Genomic DNA, 17,117 nt, shown 5'->3' on the forward strand with positions numbered 1-17,117 from the left:
AGATATAACACCAAAATCACATTCCATGAAAAAAACCTAATAATAATAAAACGAAACAATAATATAAATAATAAAATAAATATAATAAATCTTCAAAATTAATAACTTCTGCTCTTTGAAAAACACAAGTCACAGGCTTGAAGAAAATATTTGCAAAGTACATATGTAATAAAGCACCTGTATCCAGAGCATATAAAGACCTCCAAAAATTCAATAATAAATGTATTATTATTTGAAATAAGCAATTAAAATTTGTTAAGCTGGCAAAAAATTTAAATAAACAATTCATCAGGCCTCATGTGGCAGTAAACACATAAAAAATTCTCGATATCATCTGCCACAGAGGAAATGTAAATTAAAACCAAAATGAGATATCAATACCCGTCTATGTGAACATCTGAAATTTTAAAAACTGACTATGCTAGGTGTTAGCAAGGATGTGAAACAATTGGAGTTCTCACACACTGCTGATGAGAATGTAAAAGTGCACTGCTGCTACAACTTTGAAAAACTAAAGTTGACTGTACCTACTAAATGACCAAGCCATTCCACTTTGAAGGATTTACCCAAGAGAAATGAAAGCATATGCTCTTGAGATATACACACAAATATTCATAGCTGCTTTATGAGTAACAGCCAAAAATTAGAAACAGCCCAAATATCCACTGACAGGTGAATGGATAAACAAGTGGTGGTATATCAATTCAATGAAATATTACCTGCAAAAAAACAGAACTACCAATTCATGCATGCAACAATAAGGATGAATCTCAAAATAATTATGCTGGGTTAAAGGAGCCAGCCAAAAAAAGAGTGGTTTCTTGGCAAATGAAGGTAGAAGATTACAAAGGAGCATGAGGAAAATTCTGGGAGGAATGGATGGGTTCATTATGTTGATTTTGGTCATAGTTTTACACATGCAAACAAATATGAAAACATATCAAACAGTGCACTTTAAACATGTACAAGTCACTCTATGTCAATTATACCTCAATAAAGTTGTTTAAAGGAACTAAACAAATAACTTTTTTTAGAAAAACAAACATAGTAAAACTATAAGGCAGGAAATGGCCATACAAAACTAATGATAAAGGTTGCCTGGGGAAGGTTGCACGAGGACGTGATGGAAGAAGAGCGTACAGAGAGCTTCAATGCTTATTGAGAGATATTTTATACTCAAGTTGGGCAGTAGGTCTTTCTCACACTTAGTATGCTTTTTTACTTATACACAAGTTTATATATAGCTTTTTGCATGTATTATAACGTAAATGCAAAAATTCAAGCCGGGTGCAATGGCTCATGCCTGTAATCCCAGCACTTTGGGAGGCCAAGGTGGGCGGATCACCTGAGGTCAGGAGTTCGAGATCAGCCTGACCAACACAGAGAAACCCCACCTCTACTAAAAAAAAATACAAAAAATTAGCCGGGCATGGTGGCACATGCCTGTAATCCCAGCTACCAGGGAGGCTGAGGCAGGAGAATCGCTTTAACCCGGGAGGTGGAGGTTGCAGTGAGCCAAGATCGTGCCATTGCACTCCAGCCTGGGCAACAAGAGCGAAACTCCGTCTCAAAAAAAAAAAAAAAAAAAAAAAAAAAAAAAAAAAACTAGTTCAACCATTGTGGAAGTCAGAGTGGCGATTCCTCAGGGATCTAGAACTAGAAATACCATTTGACCCAGCCATCCCATTACTGGGTATACACCCAAAGGACTATAAATCATGCTGCTATAAAGACACATGCACACGTTTATTGCGGCACTATTCACAATAGCAAAGACTTGGAACCAACCCAAATGTCCAACAACGATAGACTGGATTAAGAAAATGTGGCACATATACACCATGGAATATTATGCAGCCATAAAAAATGATGAGTTCATGTACTTTGTAGGGACATGGATGAAGCTGGAAACCATCATTCTCAGTAAACTATCGCAAGGACAAAAACCAAACACTGCATGTTCTCACTCATAGGTGGGAATTGAACAATGAGAACTCATGGACACAGGAAGGGGAACATCACACTCCGGGGACTCTTGTGGGGTGGGGGGAGTGGGGAGGGACAGCATTAGGAGATATACCTAATGCTAAATGACGAGTTAATGGGTGCAGCAAAACAACATGGCACATGGATAGATATGTAACAAACCTGCACATTGTGCACATGTACCCTAAAACCTAAAGTATAATAATAAAAAATAAAAAAATAAAAAGCAAAAATTCTTGGAAACCAAATTATCTTTCTACATATGAACTTTCTTCATGTACTTTTCCTAGAAATAAAAGTTTGCATATATTATATGGTCAAAACTTTATTTCCACCTATGAAAATTTATTCTTGTCTCTACTATCTGTAAAGACATGGATAATCACTCTGTTACAGATTACACGTTACACTAAACTTATGTAAGAGCCACTGTGCAGTCTTAGCTCTTCCGGATGATTGCTGCCATTTCGTCTTGACAATCTGTAGTGTGGTGCTCCAGGTACAGCTTCCAGGCAGATCCCTCATGGTCTTTTCAAACTATGTTTAGGATTTTGGACTTTATCCAAAGAGTAAGAAAATTACTAAAAGGTTTTAAGCAGAGGCATGATATGATTAGACAGGTGTCTCTAAAAGACCATACTTTTTAAACGATCATTTGGTGTCAAGAGTACGTGTAGCCAGTTAAAACCTTAACTGTAGTAGTTCAGGTTAATAGATGACTGTGAGTTGGACCAAAGAGTGATAGAAGGGAAGGAAAGAAAGGAACCAACTTAAAAAATATTAGGTGACAAGGCCAAGCACAGTGGCTCACTCCTGTAATCCTAGCACTTTGAGAGGCCAAGGCAGGGCGGATCACAAGGTCAGGAGTTCGAGACCAGTCTGACCAACATGGTGAAACCCCATCTCTACTAAAAATACAAAAATTAGCCAGGTGTGATGGCGTGCACTTGTAATCCCAGCTACTCAGGAGGCTGAGGAAGGCAGGAGAATCGCTTGAACCCAGGAGGCGGAGGTTGCAGTTAGCCAAGATCACCCCACGCACTCCAGCTTGGGCGACAGAGCAAGACTCCATCTCATAAAAAAAAAAAAAAAAAAAAAAAGAAAAGAAAAGAAAAAGAAAAAAAGAAATATTAGCTGACAGAATAAATAGGACTTAATGAATGATTGGACATAAGGGGTAAGAGAGAAGTTAAACCTCGGGCGCAGTGGCTCATGCCTGTAATCCCAGCACTTTGGGAGGCCGAGGTGGGTGGATCACAAGGTCAGGAGTTCAAGACCAGCCTGGCCGATATGGTGAAACCCTGTCTCTACTAAAACTAAACAAATTAATCGGGCGTGGCGGCGGGCACCTGTAATCCCAGCTGAGACATGAGAATCGCTTGAACCAGAAGGCAGAGGTTGCAGTGAGCCGAGATAGTGCCACTGCACTCCAGCCTGGGCAACAAGAGCAAAACTCCATCTTCAAAAAAAAAGAGACGTTAAAAATGACCCCCAGCATTTCAGCAGCTGGATGTTAGGGCCAGTCACTGAGATAAAGAATGCTGCAGGAGAAAGAGGTTTAGAAGGGAACATGATGAATTTGGGCCCAAAACTTGAGGCACCCGTGAAACAGTAAGTGGAGATGTCTCATAGGTAGTGCAGAGCATACGGTATTCGGGAATCATCTATTTAAAGATGAAATTGAACCCCTAGAATTAGAAGAACAGCTTAGGGAAAGAGGAGGAAAAAGACTGAGAACTTCACCGTTGCAATGGTTAGACGAAGGGAAACGAAAGAGCAAAGGAAACTTTTAGCTTTTGATAAAATACTGGTTTCAACTTCTACTTATATCCTGAAAAATAAAAATTAAATAAAGGGCTGGGCGCAGTGGCTCATGCCTGTAATTCCAGCACTTTGGGAGGCCGACGCATGTGGAACATGAGGTCAGGAGATCAAGACCAGCCTGGCCAACATGGTTAAACACTGTCTCTACTAAAAATACAAAAAAATTAGCTGAGCGTGGTGGTGTGCACCTGTAATCCCAGCTACTCGGGAGGCTGAGGCAGGAGAATCGATTGAACCCAGGAGGTGGAGGTTGCAGTGAGCTGAGATTGTGCCACTGCACTCCAGCCTGGCAACAGAGTGAGACCCTGTCTCAACTTAAAAAAAAAATTAAATTAATTATAAGGGGAATGAAGAGGGACTGATGAGAAAAGACAAATCCACATAATAATTTATAAGTCTAAGATTGAAATCCCAATGAAAAGGTAAAGAGAAGCTCTGAGTCTAGCACTAGAAGTAGTATGCCCAGTTCATGAAGATGTTAAATAAATAGGAATGTGTTTCCAGTAGCATACTGTCTTTATTTCTGTTTAATTTGACTCAGAGAATGTCTCTGAGTTCCAAGGAAATTATTGTTGATACAGATTGCAATGAAAAGAATCAGATACATAAATCCAATTTAGATAATGATGGAGTTCAGCGTACATTAAGAATTGCTTGGGGCTGGGCGCAGTGGCTCATGCCTGTAATCATAGCACTTTGGGAGGCTGAGGTAGGCAGATCACTTGAGCCCAGGAGTTTGAGACCTACCTGCACAACACTGCAAAACCCTGACTCTACAAAAAAATACAAAAAATTAGCTGCGCATGGTGGTGTTGTGTCTGTAGTCCCAGCTACTTGGGAAGCTGAGGTGGGAGGATCACCTGAGACCAGAAAAATCAAGGCTGCAGTGAGCTGAGATCCTACCATTGCACTCTAGCCTGGGCAACAGGTGAGATCCTGTTTCAAAAAAAAGACAAAAAAGACTCTGGGTGGCCAAGGCAGATCACTTTAGTCCAGGAGTTCAAGACCAGCCTGGCCAACATAGTAAAACCCCATCTCTACCAAAAAATACCAAAATTAGCTAGGTATGGTGGCACATGCTTAGTCCCAGCTACTCTGGAGGCTGACATGGGAGAATCATTTGAACCCAGGAGGCAGAGGTTGCAGCCAGCCGAGATCATGGTGCCATTGCACTCCAGCTTGGGAGACAGAGTTAGACCCTGTCTCAAAAAAAAAAAAAAAAAAAAAAGGCAGTGGGGGAGGGGATGACTTGGTTTCTTGCTGACTGAAATGAACTACCAGCACTCTTGACAATTAAGTTATTCCTTGGACAGCAAATCTTAAATCATCATTCTATATACCAATAAGGACAGTCTTATAGTAACTGTCCAGAACATTTGATCTCTAAGATTAGAAAGATTTCTTTGAAGTCTTGTCTTATAGAGGAGAATTACATCTAAAAACAGAATGTAAACACAAAGACATTATCAGGGCAGTTTTACATGTTAACAGGATAACCCTATACAGTGAATCTGAAAATCCAAAAGTTCACAATTAACCAGTATCAAATGGGCACTGGAGTCAGATGTGACAACTGGATTTGAAAGCTGATTCTGCTACAGGATCTTGGATAGGTTTCTTAAATATAAAGGGCCTCATCTGTAAGATGGAAATGAATGCTGCATCACAGAGTGATTAAGTGATCAAATGAGACAATGTGATTATTTTATTACTTTAAATAAAACCAAGGCAAATAATCATAGATATTTTCTCTGCTTCCATTGAGTGTAACAAACTATAGACCCTCAATGTAAAAACCACACAAAGAAGTAAGGAAAATGCTGAAAACCAGGATACTATTCCAAGCTGATCCATTTACTGACATATTATAAGGTATGAACATACTTAAAATTACCTAGATTCCAACTCATTATACACGTTATTCTCTCAAAATAATCTTACATTTCAGAGAGTATCTACAAGCTTTATTTTAACATAAGACAGACATGGCAAAAGTAACTCCAAGTGTGATGTATATGAGGAAAAATGCAGGAGGCTAACCTAGTCTGGGAGTAGGAGAGGACCAGAGGAGTCCCTAAAAAAGTCAAGTTTATGCTGAGATCTGAATGATGCCTAGGAGGGAAGTTCTGGGAGAATATTGCTTATATACTGGAAGCAGTAGCAAATAATTGAGAATTCAAAATGTTTCTCCTATCTCCCACCTCTGGGGAATAACATTTAAATAATAATCTTGCTTTTAATAGCTATAGTTAAAACAAGAGTTAGATTTATATCCTACTATAGAAATGTACAGATCTTTTCCAGCCTAACAGTTGTTTATTATTATTATTATTATTATTATTATTATTATTATTTTGAGATGGAATCTCATTCTGTCACCCAGACTGGAATGCAGTGGCAGTGATCTTGGCTCACCTCAACCTCTGCCTCCTAGGTTCAAGCAATTCTCATGCCTCAGCCTCCTGAGCTGTAGCTAGTATTACAGACGCATGCTACCACACCCAACTAATTTTTGTATTTTTAGTACAGACCAAGTTTCACCATACTGGCCATGCTGGTCTCGAACTCCTGGCCTCAAATGATCCACCCGCCTCAGCCCCCAAAAGTGCTGGGATTACAGGAGTGAGCCACCGCGCCCAGACTGGTTTATTATTCTTAATTTATCAAGATAAAACTTAGTTTAATAGAGTAGACGGAAGTTATGTGACCAGTTTTGTGCCATCATTCCAACATAAAATGCTGTTCTTCCATCATAGAAAAGCCATAGATTTTATATATTAATAGATTTAAGAAAACAGTTCATGGATATATTCACATAAACATAAAATGTGAATAGGTAGTATTAGATACAAAATATCAATAGTTAATACATGTTATTTATTACAGTATTTGCATTATCATTAATAATAATGAATACTTAATAATTACTAATGCATTTTGTGCATTGTTTCAGTTAATACTTAAAATAATCCCATATAGCAAGGTCAGTTACCATTCCCACTTTATAAATGAAGAAATATTTTTAAAGTTAGGTAACTTGCTCAGGCCACAGGGATTCATACTCAAAATTGACTCTAAAGGCCACTCTCTTAATAGCGATATTCTACTCCTGATTGTGTAGGAGGAACATATGAATGAATGTGCCAGTCCTCTTTGGAACCACTATGACTCATGATAAGTGGATCTACTTGTATTTATTTTTAGTCTACCTTACATATAACATATAATTCCAGTTCAGGGAATGCATTACCTATTACATCTTCTTTTAAGTGAAGTAATGTCAGTATTCATTAAAAACAAGTATTTAAGTAGTTATTTTTGTATATATGTATATATGTATTTTTAAATAAAGGTACAAAGGTATAAAACCTGTAAAAATACCTAAATTGTGCCATTGTGCAATCAAAAGAAATCCATTGAGATTAAATATATTTCTTATCTGTAATCCTTCATTTGTACAGCCTGATCAGAAGAAGGCTGCTAAATCAGTGAGGCTGAGCCAGCAACTGAAATGCTGGCAATTTAAGGCTCTCTCTGGAAACACAGAACTCCAGCTCCAGACATGTCATACGTGTCAAGCATTCACAGGCACTGTCCTGTACTAAATGCTGATTCATCTCATTCCTCTGATATTTACCTTTCTTCTCTTATTAATGTAAATAAATTCTGACCCAATAAAAGAATCACAATATCTTGAAAAGCTGTGTGCTCTATATTCTTCTTTGGCAAGGTATACACATCTGAACGAATGGCAACAAAATAACACCATCTACTTCATATGGTTGCTATGTGGATTAAATGTGATTAAAGCATGCAAAGTGTTGGGACAAAGTCTGGCACATAGAGTGCTTTATGATTTCCAGCTGCTGTAGCTATCATTGTTAGTATCAGTCACATGATTTTTTTGTGTGTATCTTGTTACCAATTTCATGATATCCTAAGAAGTTACTATGTAACAGCCTTGTGTGCAGAAAGAACACTGGATTAGAGATCAGAGCAGTTCAGGAGGTTTGACATGATTGCTGAATAAAAATGAGCAAACTCTTTGAACACGTTTTGTAAAATGTTATTTGTAAAATAAGGGCTAAGATAATCCACCTTACACGGTCATGAGGGGGATTATAGTAAAGGTGACATGAATGGTAAAGCACTTTTTAAACAACAAAGAAATACATAAATACCTAAGGTATTATGATTATTTGGTGAACAAATGCAGGTGCACAGGTATTTAAAAAGCAAAACAGAATTGTCATTAATTTATAATCACATGTCCTGCTCTGATTTCAGGACTGTACATTGTCCATAAGTTCAGGGATCTGCCTTATAGAAAAATGCTTATCTACAGCTACTATAATATTTATTTAGTAAAACTGACTGATGTTCACAAATATAAACTTACCTTTACTATTGTTTTAGGGCGTTTTTTAAAAAATAGTTTTGGCTTTTCCACCACAGGAAGAGGTGGAAGTTTTTTAAGCTCCTGTAAGACGGTGGTCGCAGCGCGTTTCTTGGAGAGTTTTTTGCTATTTCCTTCTCCTTCTGCAGAGAACTCTCCTACTGACACTCGAGTAACAAAGCTTTTCATGTGTGGTGGTCCACTTTCTTTAATAACCTATTAAATTCAAGTAAAATATTAAATAATGGATAGGCACTTAAGATGTATTCTTCAAGTATGACTTAATATTCACATCAAAACCAAAATTAGTATTATGCCAAAATTATAGTATTTCTTTAAGAAAGCTATTATGAAGGTATTATACTGGGACTATTTATGACACTTGATGCTTAATGCAGTTGAAACAAATATAAATAAACACATTTGATTCATAGTCAAAATGATTTATTACTTTAAAACAGATCATTCTAATTACAGTTTCTCCATGTCTTATGGAGCACAAATTTAAGAACATCAAAGATACCATTAGATTAGATACCATATTAGATTAGCCATCTAGAATGATAATTTGTATATAATTACATACATATCTAACTTCCTCCTATGTACGAGTAAGTTACTGGAGAAACGAGTAGTTCTATAAACCATAAGGCACCATGCCTGTGGAGGCCTCTCAAAAACAGTTGATGGATAAAAATAAGCTGTTTTTGATAGTGATGTCAAAAGCTGTTTTACAGAAAGAGATATTTATTCTTGTGACATGATTTTTAAAAAGTAAGTAGGTATGCCAAGAAAATTCCTAGCTTTCTGGAGTAATGAGTTATGGATCTGTCAACTATGAATGTAATGTTCCTAAACCTTGTTTTATCTGCTCTCACTTTTACACTATGTCAGCTTTTGGAGGAAATATGCCTTCCAAAACCTGAGGATTCAAAACTTTAGTCTCCTTCAAAATTATGACCTATACAAGATGCCCTATTTAAGTAGTTACTATTTAACATTACACTGAAATTCTGTCTTCTAATATTGGATACCAATTAGGAAAAGGAATGAAAGCACCGCAATATTTCAATAAGGTGACATTATTAGGGATGAGGAATTTATCATAAGCACACTTTCCAAGTAATTTAGGTTTACTATTTAAACATCAAAGCTGTTTATTTTAACCACTTTGATAGACATTCTTCTCGATTTTTTTTAAAAAAGAATATATTTTACTTAGTAGAGAATACTAAATATTTAACCTTTAATTGTTCACATTAGATCATCATTATAAACATGAGATATCCTATACCATAATATATTGATGTTCCCAAGAACATCTAAGAATAATAAAACTGTCTATTCTTACTCATTGTAGCCTTTAAAAAAAAAATTCCAATAATTTTTTAGTATAAGCAATTACTTTTTACAGGTTTTCCAAATTTTCCGTATCATTTCTTGCTGGACCAATAGGATCTCAAGTACATTCTCTCCCTGACTTCCTCATTTTGCTGCTTTTAACATGCTGTGGACTGAGAACCAAGATAATGCAACCTGTAAGAATGTGTCCAAGAGAAAGCAAACAGTTTCTCAGTCCAACTCAGATGATCCTGCCAATGAGTAAGATGTGGGAGCTTTCTAGTAGGTGAATGTCATGCAATGTGAGGGAAGATTCTCCACAACTCTTGCAGCTTATTTCCTGGTTCTTGTCTACTTTCCAGACATGAATTGTAAAATTAGTGACCTCTTAATAAGGGAAGTATTATAATAATTATTGTTTTCTTTTTTGAAATTTCATAAATTTTATGAATATATTTGCAATATATTTATCTAGCTGTAAAGTCAAGAGTTGCTTCATTACATCTTACTTCTTGGTGATTTTGTTAGTTGCGGTTAAAGTTAAACATATTTTGGCCTCCACGCAATTGAAAAAAAAATTGGACATTAACGTGTGTCACTAAATCTTAACTTGAATAAATTTAATTTAATCCTATTTAAAATACCAAATCCTATAGGATACCACCAATTATCTATACCCAGAAAATAACTTTTATAATAAAAATTGAAATATCATGTATACAAAAGGCTTAATACAGAAAAGAAAAAAAATCAGAAGGAATCTGTGTTATCATCATGATTTCTATTTTCACCAGGGCCTAGATCATTTCATAATACTGGGTTTGAACATATAGAAGCACATTAACTCTTGCAGGATACTAGTATACCAGTTAATCTGATTTGTTTGTTTGTTTAAAATAACCAGAGCAAGGGAAAAAATGGGAAGATCTCTACCGAGTACATACCTCAAAACTGACAGGCATATTTCGCTTCAGAGCAATTTCAAACACCAAGCTGATCTCAGACTTATTTGCATCTTTGTCATCATCCATATCCTTTCCTGATTCACCATTCTAAATCACAAAAAAATAGGATAACACTGAATCTTGATATTATAACAAACTTTACTTTTATTCTACAGTCAAGATGGCCTATTTAAATTACAAGAAGAAACAACAAACTATATAGACTGTATCTGCTGCATTCTCCTGTAACCACAGCAGTCAAGGGCTTTCCTGCCAAGCTTTTTGTTACTCGGTTTTTAGCTTGTTTTCCTTGAAGGAAAAGCATTTAATGCAGACTTCGGAAATATTTTGCTCAGCCACACACTAATTTGAGTTCAGCTTACATCCCTAAACCTGGCACTCTTGTTTTAGAGTTCTCTACCCACCCAACCCCCAACACCCAGGAATTCCCCCACTGGCGTTCTAATGTGATCTATGAGGATGAAGTTACAGAAAGAGTACAGGATGCAAACCAGAAGCATCCTAGTTGGAGATCTATGTCTGGCACAGGCATCGGTTTACTTTATTCACTTATTTAACACATACTTCTGGAAGGCCTCATATATGCTGAACCTACTATAACTATTAGAGAGAAAGAGACAGTATTCCTGCTGTCAAGAAGTGGGAGAGAATGATCTAGTGGGAAAACAGATCAAGAAATAGATAGGAGCTCTCATGAAAGAGTACAAGCAGAAAAACACCTAAGTCTGCCATTAAGATAAATATCAAAGGAGAAAGAAACAATTGGTTTGGGGAAAGGAAAACTGTAGAGGTTGAACTGTAGAGTAAGTAAGAAGCTCACTACGCTGCCGGGCACGGTGGCTCACGCCTGTAATCCCAGCACTTTGGGAGGCCGAGGCGGGCAGATCACGAGGTCAGGAGATCGAGAACATCCTGGCTAACACAGTGAAACCCCATCTGTACTAAAAATACAAAAAATTAGCTGGGCGTGGTAGCATGCGCCTATGGTCCCAGCTACTCAAGAGGCTGAGGCAGGAGAATCGCTTGAACCCGGGAGGCAGAGGTTGCAGTGAGCCGAGATCCTGCCACTGCACTCCAGCCTGGGCAACAGAGCGAGGCTCCATCTCAAAAAAAAAAAAAAAAGAAAGAAAGAAAAAAGAAGCTCACTATGCTATGTATAGGACATACCTGAGCTAGAGATACTATTTTGAAGTCAATCGACAAAGTAGCTGAAGCCATGAGAATGAGTGAGATTACTCAAGTACAGCCTCAATGTCATTTGTAAAACAAAGAGGACTGAAAAATCCATAAAATCTCTTCCACTTTAAATCCTTGATTCTAGATTCACACAATGTAATCTATATTCAATAAACATAGCATGAAATATAAGCCAAATCAATGTTATTTCTCATCCTCATATACATCCCCAAATCCCTAGTTGCCTGGGAAGTGAACTCAAGGGAAGAACCAAAGCTCTGAAAGATAGTCACCCTGCAGGAACACATGAAGCAAGTATAGTAGACAGTCTGAGATGCAAATCTTAGCAGGTCTTCACTCTAGTATTCTTCCCTATCAGAACAGATTATTTATTTTAATTATAAAATGCTCTGATTTGTTTCACTGGGAAAGTAGAACGAAGAGACTGTCACATGCAGCAGCACCACACCTGAGGCGATCTTTCCGGAATAGGTTCATTCTGCAGTGCTTGGAGGGCTTTCATTGCAGCATTGTGTCTAGCAGCTTGTCGAGTCTTTCCTTCCCCAAAAAATTCATTATTTCCTACAGTGAGCTGAACATAAAAGATCTTAGGCACTGGGCAATGATACCTAAAATAAGAAAATAAAAACGTTAAAGTTAGCTTAATAAAACCACTCTATAATCATTCATAAGATTTATTTTGTTTAAAATGATACCAATTATATAATGTGCTATACTCTTAAAACTTTAACCTCAAAAACATACTTTTTTGATAAAATGTGAGTCAATACATCTACAGATAATAGCTTATACTGATCTCCATGAAAAACATATATCGAATACAACATTAAACATAACACAATACAGTAAAAATTATTTTAATTATATCACAGGATACTTCCTGGCGAGAAGTTTTCAGTCAGATTTTGACAGAAGTAAGTGAACAGTCTAGTGAAGCTACAACAGAGGCTGGGTCAGTTCAGGCGACAACATGTAGATTACCGTGCTTTTTGCAGAAGATAATTATGATTAGAAATATAGGAGCAGAGAAATGGACCGACTACAATGCAAAGTAATAAGGAGAGCAGATTCAGCATAAGAATAAGGAATTTAGGCCAATTCTTAAGCAGGAAGTGTTATATTCATACATTTTACGGTGACTGAGGTAATGAGGCTAATGAGGTGTGACTAAAAACCTGCAATAATGCAGATATGAAGAGATAACAGAGGCTGTAAGAAGAAACAAGAAAACCAAAAGAAATTAAGTAGAAAAAATTAAGATATGTAATAAAATCCATTAATTCAGCAATTATTTATGGAGTGTCTTCTATATGACAGGGGACTATGACAATGAACAACAACACTTAGAGTGGGGAAGATAAACAATAAGAAAAATACGTAGAATACCTAGTATGTTAGAGGTAGATGTAAGAAAAAGTAAAGAGGAAAGGGTTCAGAAGTGCCAGGGAGGTAGGTTTTAGATAGGGTGGCCAAGAGAAGTTTCATTGAAAAAATATCAATTGTGTAAAGACGTGGAATAAGTTAGGGAAGAAGCCATGCAGATATCTGGGACAGTGCATCTGAAGCAGAAAGTATACCAGCAGCAAGGGCAGCAAGGCAGGAGCGTGCCATGCATGTTCAAGTAGCTCGGAGGAGGCCTGTCTGGCAAAAGTTTAGGGAGAGAGGAAAAGCTAGATGAGAAGAGGTGGCAAGATTCCATAGGGCCTTCCCTACAAATTGCTGTAGGCATCTTTTACCCCAAGTGAAATGACCAGCCACTGGAAGGTTTCGCACAGAGAAGTGACATAATCTGACTTATCTCTTGGAATAACCATCTGACTACTATTTTGAGGACACACTGTAGGGGAACAATGCTGGAAGCAAGGCTATCTAATAGGCTACTGGGATAATCAAGGGGAAAGGTGACAGTGGCCTGAACTAGGGTATAGCAATGGAAGCAACGAGAAGTCATCGTTTCTAGATGAATTTTGAAAGTAGAGATGATGGGTTTACTCAAGGCCTGGCTATGGAATATGAGAGGAGAGTCAGGGACGACATCACGGTTTTGGAACTAAACAACTGGAAAATGGAGTACCCATCTATTGAGACAGTGAAGACTGCAAAAGAAATGGATTTGCTGGGGGTGGATTTCAACAGCTCTGTTTTGGAGATGTTCAATTATTAGACCTATTAGATATCCAAGTGTAGATGTCAACTGGACAACTGAATTTATTAGTCTGGACTTCAGGAAAGAGGTCCAAGGTAGAAATAACATTTGGGAATCATCAGTATATAGGTGGTATTTAAAGGCATAAAATAATGAGAACTCTGTGGGAGGGTGTGATGGGAGAAAAGCCAAGCAAGCACGATGTCCTTCCTGAAAGCCAAACGGGAAAAAAGTCTGTCAAGGAGAAGGGAGGGATTAATTGGATCTAATGCTACTAACAGGTCAAGTAAAATGATGACTGAGAAATATGACCACTGAATTGAGCAACTTAGCAAAATAAACAGAATCAATTTTGATGGAATGGTGGATTTACAACAGCAATGCTGAAAAAAATGAGTTAAAAATCACTCCAGTCCTAAAAAATGTTTGTTTCCAAGCAAAAAGAAGTCCAATTGAGGTCCTACTGTATTTTAGATAATTACTGCACATCCAAGTAGTGACGCTCTATGTTCAACCCGAGATAAACTGGATACAGCCCATCATGTAAGAATTCACCAGGCAGATGGGACTAATCAATGAAGGTTTACTGAAGGTGAAGAACTAGAAATGTTGATTGGTACTGAAGATGCAGATTTGTGAGGCAATAATTGAAACCATGCAAGTGGATAAGCACCTGGAAAGGGTAAGTGTAAAGGAATCAAAAAAGAGCCTAAGGCTAGGAAATGATTAATGCCTATGATCAAAGTGCAAGGGAAACAATAGACAGCAGTGAAAGAGATGAAAAAGGGTCAAAGTTAGAAGAAAAATTACAACACAATGTCAGGGACAGGAGTAATTAACAGTGTCAAATGAAGGAGAGGACTTCAGAGTATGAAAAAAAGAAAAAGTTACTGTTTTAAACGCTTAACTTAAAATCAATTTTCTCGAACTACAGTTTTCTATTAAGATAAAGCATTTTAAATGTGTTTTTATTATAAACAAAGATTAAAAAGCATTAAAAAACTACAATCTTTTTTGCTTTTTGGTTACAACAATTAAATATTGTGTACTGAAGTGCACAATTTCCTATCATCTATTTTATTTTAATCCCTTTAATGCAGAAATTTATTTTAATCCCTTAATGCAGAAATCTGACAGACTAATATGAATAATGCGGGTCATCTTCACTTTGTATTTCACAAAATTCAATCTTCCCACCTCCACATAACTTTATTTTTAACTGGTGCTACTATAAAATTTTAAAAGACAACTTGAAATCAGAAATTTACTCCTGAACTGAGATCTTATATGGCAAACTTTCACCATAGAGCAAATGTTTACAATTAATTATAAACTTCTGAAAATAGAAGGTCCACAGCTGAAATGCTAACAGACCTTTAACTACAGTAGAGGGAGTGGGCGCCACTATAATCACTAAGGCCTGCTGACAATTACAAAACTCATTTTGGTTTGCCACAGAGACAAACAAAATTTCTGTTCATTATAACTTTACTGGAATATGATGTCATAACACATAACCATACTGAAACAATCTGCTGATTTTCTGGCCAAAATATTAATTGCACACCAAAGAGCCCTTGGGGCCTCTCCCTTTTTGGTCATCAAATATGGCTCAATGTATGTGTATGTGCATGCATGTGGATATATATGTATATATAAATTATATTGTGTAAGTATCAGAGGAAAAATTAAGTATGTTGCATTTTTAACATAAAAGGTAAAAATTCTAGCACTAACAACAGGAAATACCAAGACTGGATGCCTGACTTATTTCATTCTGTTTCACTTCATCCTCTTACTTAACAATGATTCTTAATAATATACCCCACATGGTTTGAATACCTTATATATCACATCTCCTCATACCATCATGACAATCAAGATTAGCCAGAGCACTCTCATTAATTGCATCCAGATTGAATTACAGGAGAGATGATGCAGAATGGTTTTTGTGTGATAGGTCTGGTCTCAAAATACTTATTTCCTTTGGTAAAGAAACACCCAAAATTTATTAATTATAAAGATTGATATGTTCTATTTAATGGATTTCCTTCTACTTTCACTTATTTCAAGTATTAAGCTCACTTTTAATAAGGTATTTGATATGGTTTGGCTGTGTCCCCCCTCAGAATCTCATCTTGAATTGTAATCCGAATTGTAATCTCCATGTGTCGTGGGAGGGACCTGGTTGGAAGTTAAGTGAACCATGGGAGCGGTTTCCCCCGTGGTATTCTCATGATAGGGAGTGAGTTCTCACAAGATCTGACGGTTTTATAAGCGTCTGGCATTTCCCTTGCTGGCACTCATTTCCTCTCCTGCTGCCCTGTGAAGCGGTGCCTTCCGCCATCCTGAGGCCTCCCCAGCCATGCAGAACAGTCAGTCAATTAAACCTCTTTTCTTTATAAATCACCCAGTTCAGTCTCAGGTATTTCTTCATAGCAACATGAGATCAGACTAACACAGTACGTATAATAAGTGATGTACATATTTTTACCAATTAGTATATTTACCTAAGCAGACATAGCTATTCTTGAATGATTTTTCTCAAGTAGAATTTTGTGGTCAATGTTTAGATCCCCATAATGATTACTGTTAAAAGATGAACCATGAAAACTCACCCATCCAAGTTATTTAAATTTCAGGGTCAAATGGTTGAATTTCTTTTAAATCCCCAAAAAGTCTTGGGATTTGAAAGATCCTACTTTCATCAGAATTATCTTCCATGCTTGTTAAAAATGAAGATTCCTGTGATCCAAGCCTGATCTGCTGTATCAGAGTTTCTGAGGATGGAACCATAATTTTAAGCTGCCCTTCTGACTCTCTGCATGATAAAGGTCCAGGATTATCACCACATCCCACAATGTGGCCTATGTGACTTGGCAATTGCTTCAAAGTCCATTCAAGAAAGAGACCACACACAATGCTTACTGCACAATGGTTAGGTCTTTCTCTTTTTTTTTTTTATTTTTCTGAGACGGAGTCTCGCTCTGTCGCCCAGGCTGGAGTGCAGTGGCTAGATCTCGGCTCCCTGCAAGCTCCGCCTCCTGGGTTCTCGCCATTCTCCTGCCTCAGCCTCCCGAGTAGCTGGGACTACAGGCGCCTGCCACCATGCCCGGCTAATTTTTTGTATTTTTAGCAGAGACGGGGTTTCACTGTGTTAGCCAGGATGGTCTCAATCTCTGACCTTGTGATCCGCCTGCCTCGGCCTCCCAAAGTGCTGGGATTACAGGCGTGAGCCACCACGCCCGGCCAGGTCTTTCAT

General features: G+C 37.3%; 1 protein-coding gene across 13 annotated transcripts in view; it reads right to left on the bottom strand.

Moving 5' to 3' along the window:
* Positions 1–17,117, bottom strand: part of STAU2 (staufen double-stranded RNA binding protein 2) — a 337,228-nt gene that overhangs the window by 184,516 nt on the left and 135,595 nt on the right. For all 13 annotated transcript variants that reach the window (XM_032759847.2, XM_058444329.1, XM_032759849.2 and 10 more), the window contains 3 exons: positions 12,158–12,317; positions 10,492–10,599; positions 8,210–8,422 (listed from right to left, as the gene is read on the bottom strand). In XM_032759847.2, the coding sequence (XP_032615738.1) occupies positions 8,210–8,422; positions 10,492–10,599; positions 12,158–12,317 (481 nt within the window). The remainder of the gene's footprint in view (positions 1–8,209; positions 8,423–10,491; positions 10,600–12,157; positions 12,318–17,117) is intronic.

This window comes from Hylobates moloch, unplaced genomic scaffold (genome assembly GCF_009828535.3).
Source record: "Hylobates moloch isolate HMO894 unplaced genomic scaffold, HMol_V3 SCAFFOLD_9, whole genome shotgun sequence".
NCBI lineage: Eukaryota > Metazoa > Chordata > Mammalia > Primates > Hylobatidae > Hylobates > Hylobates moloch.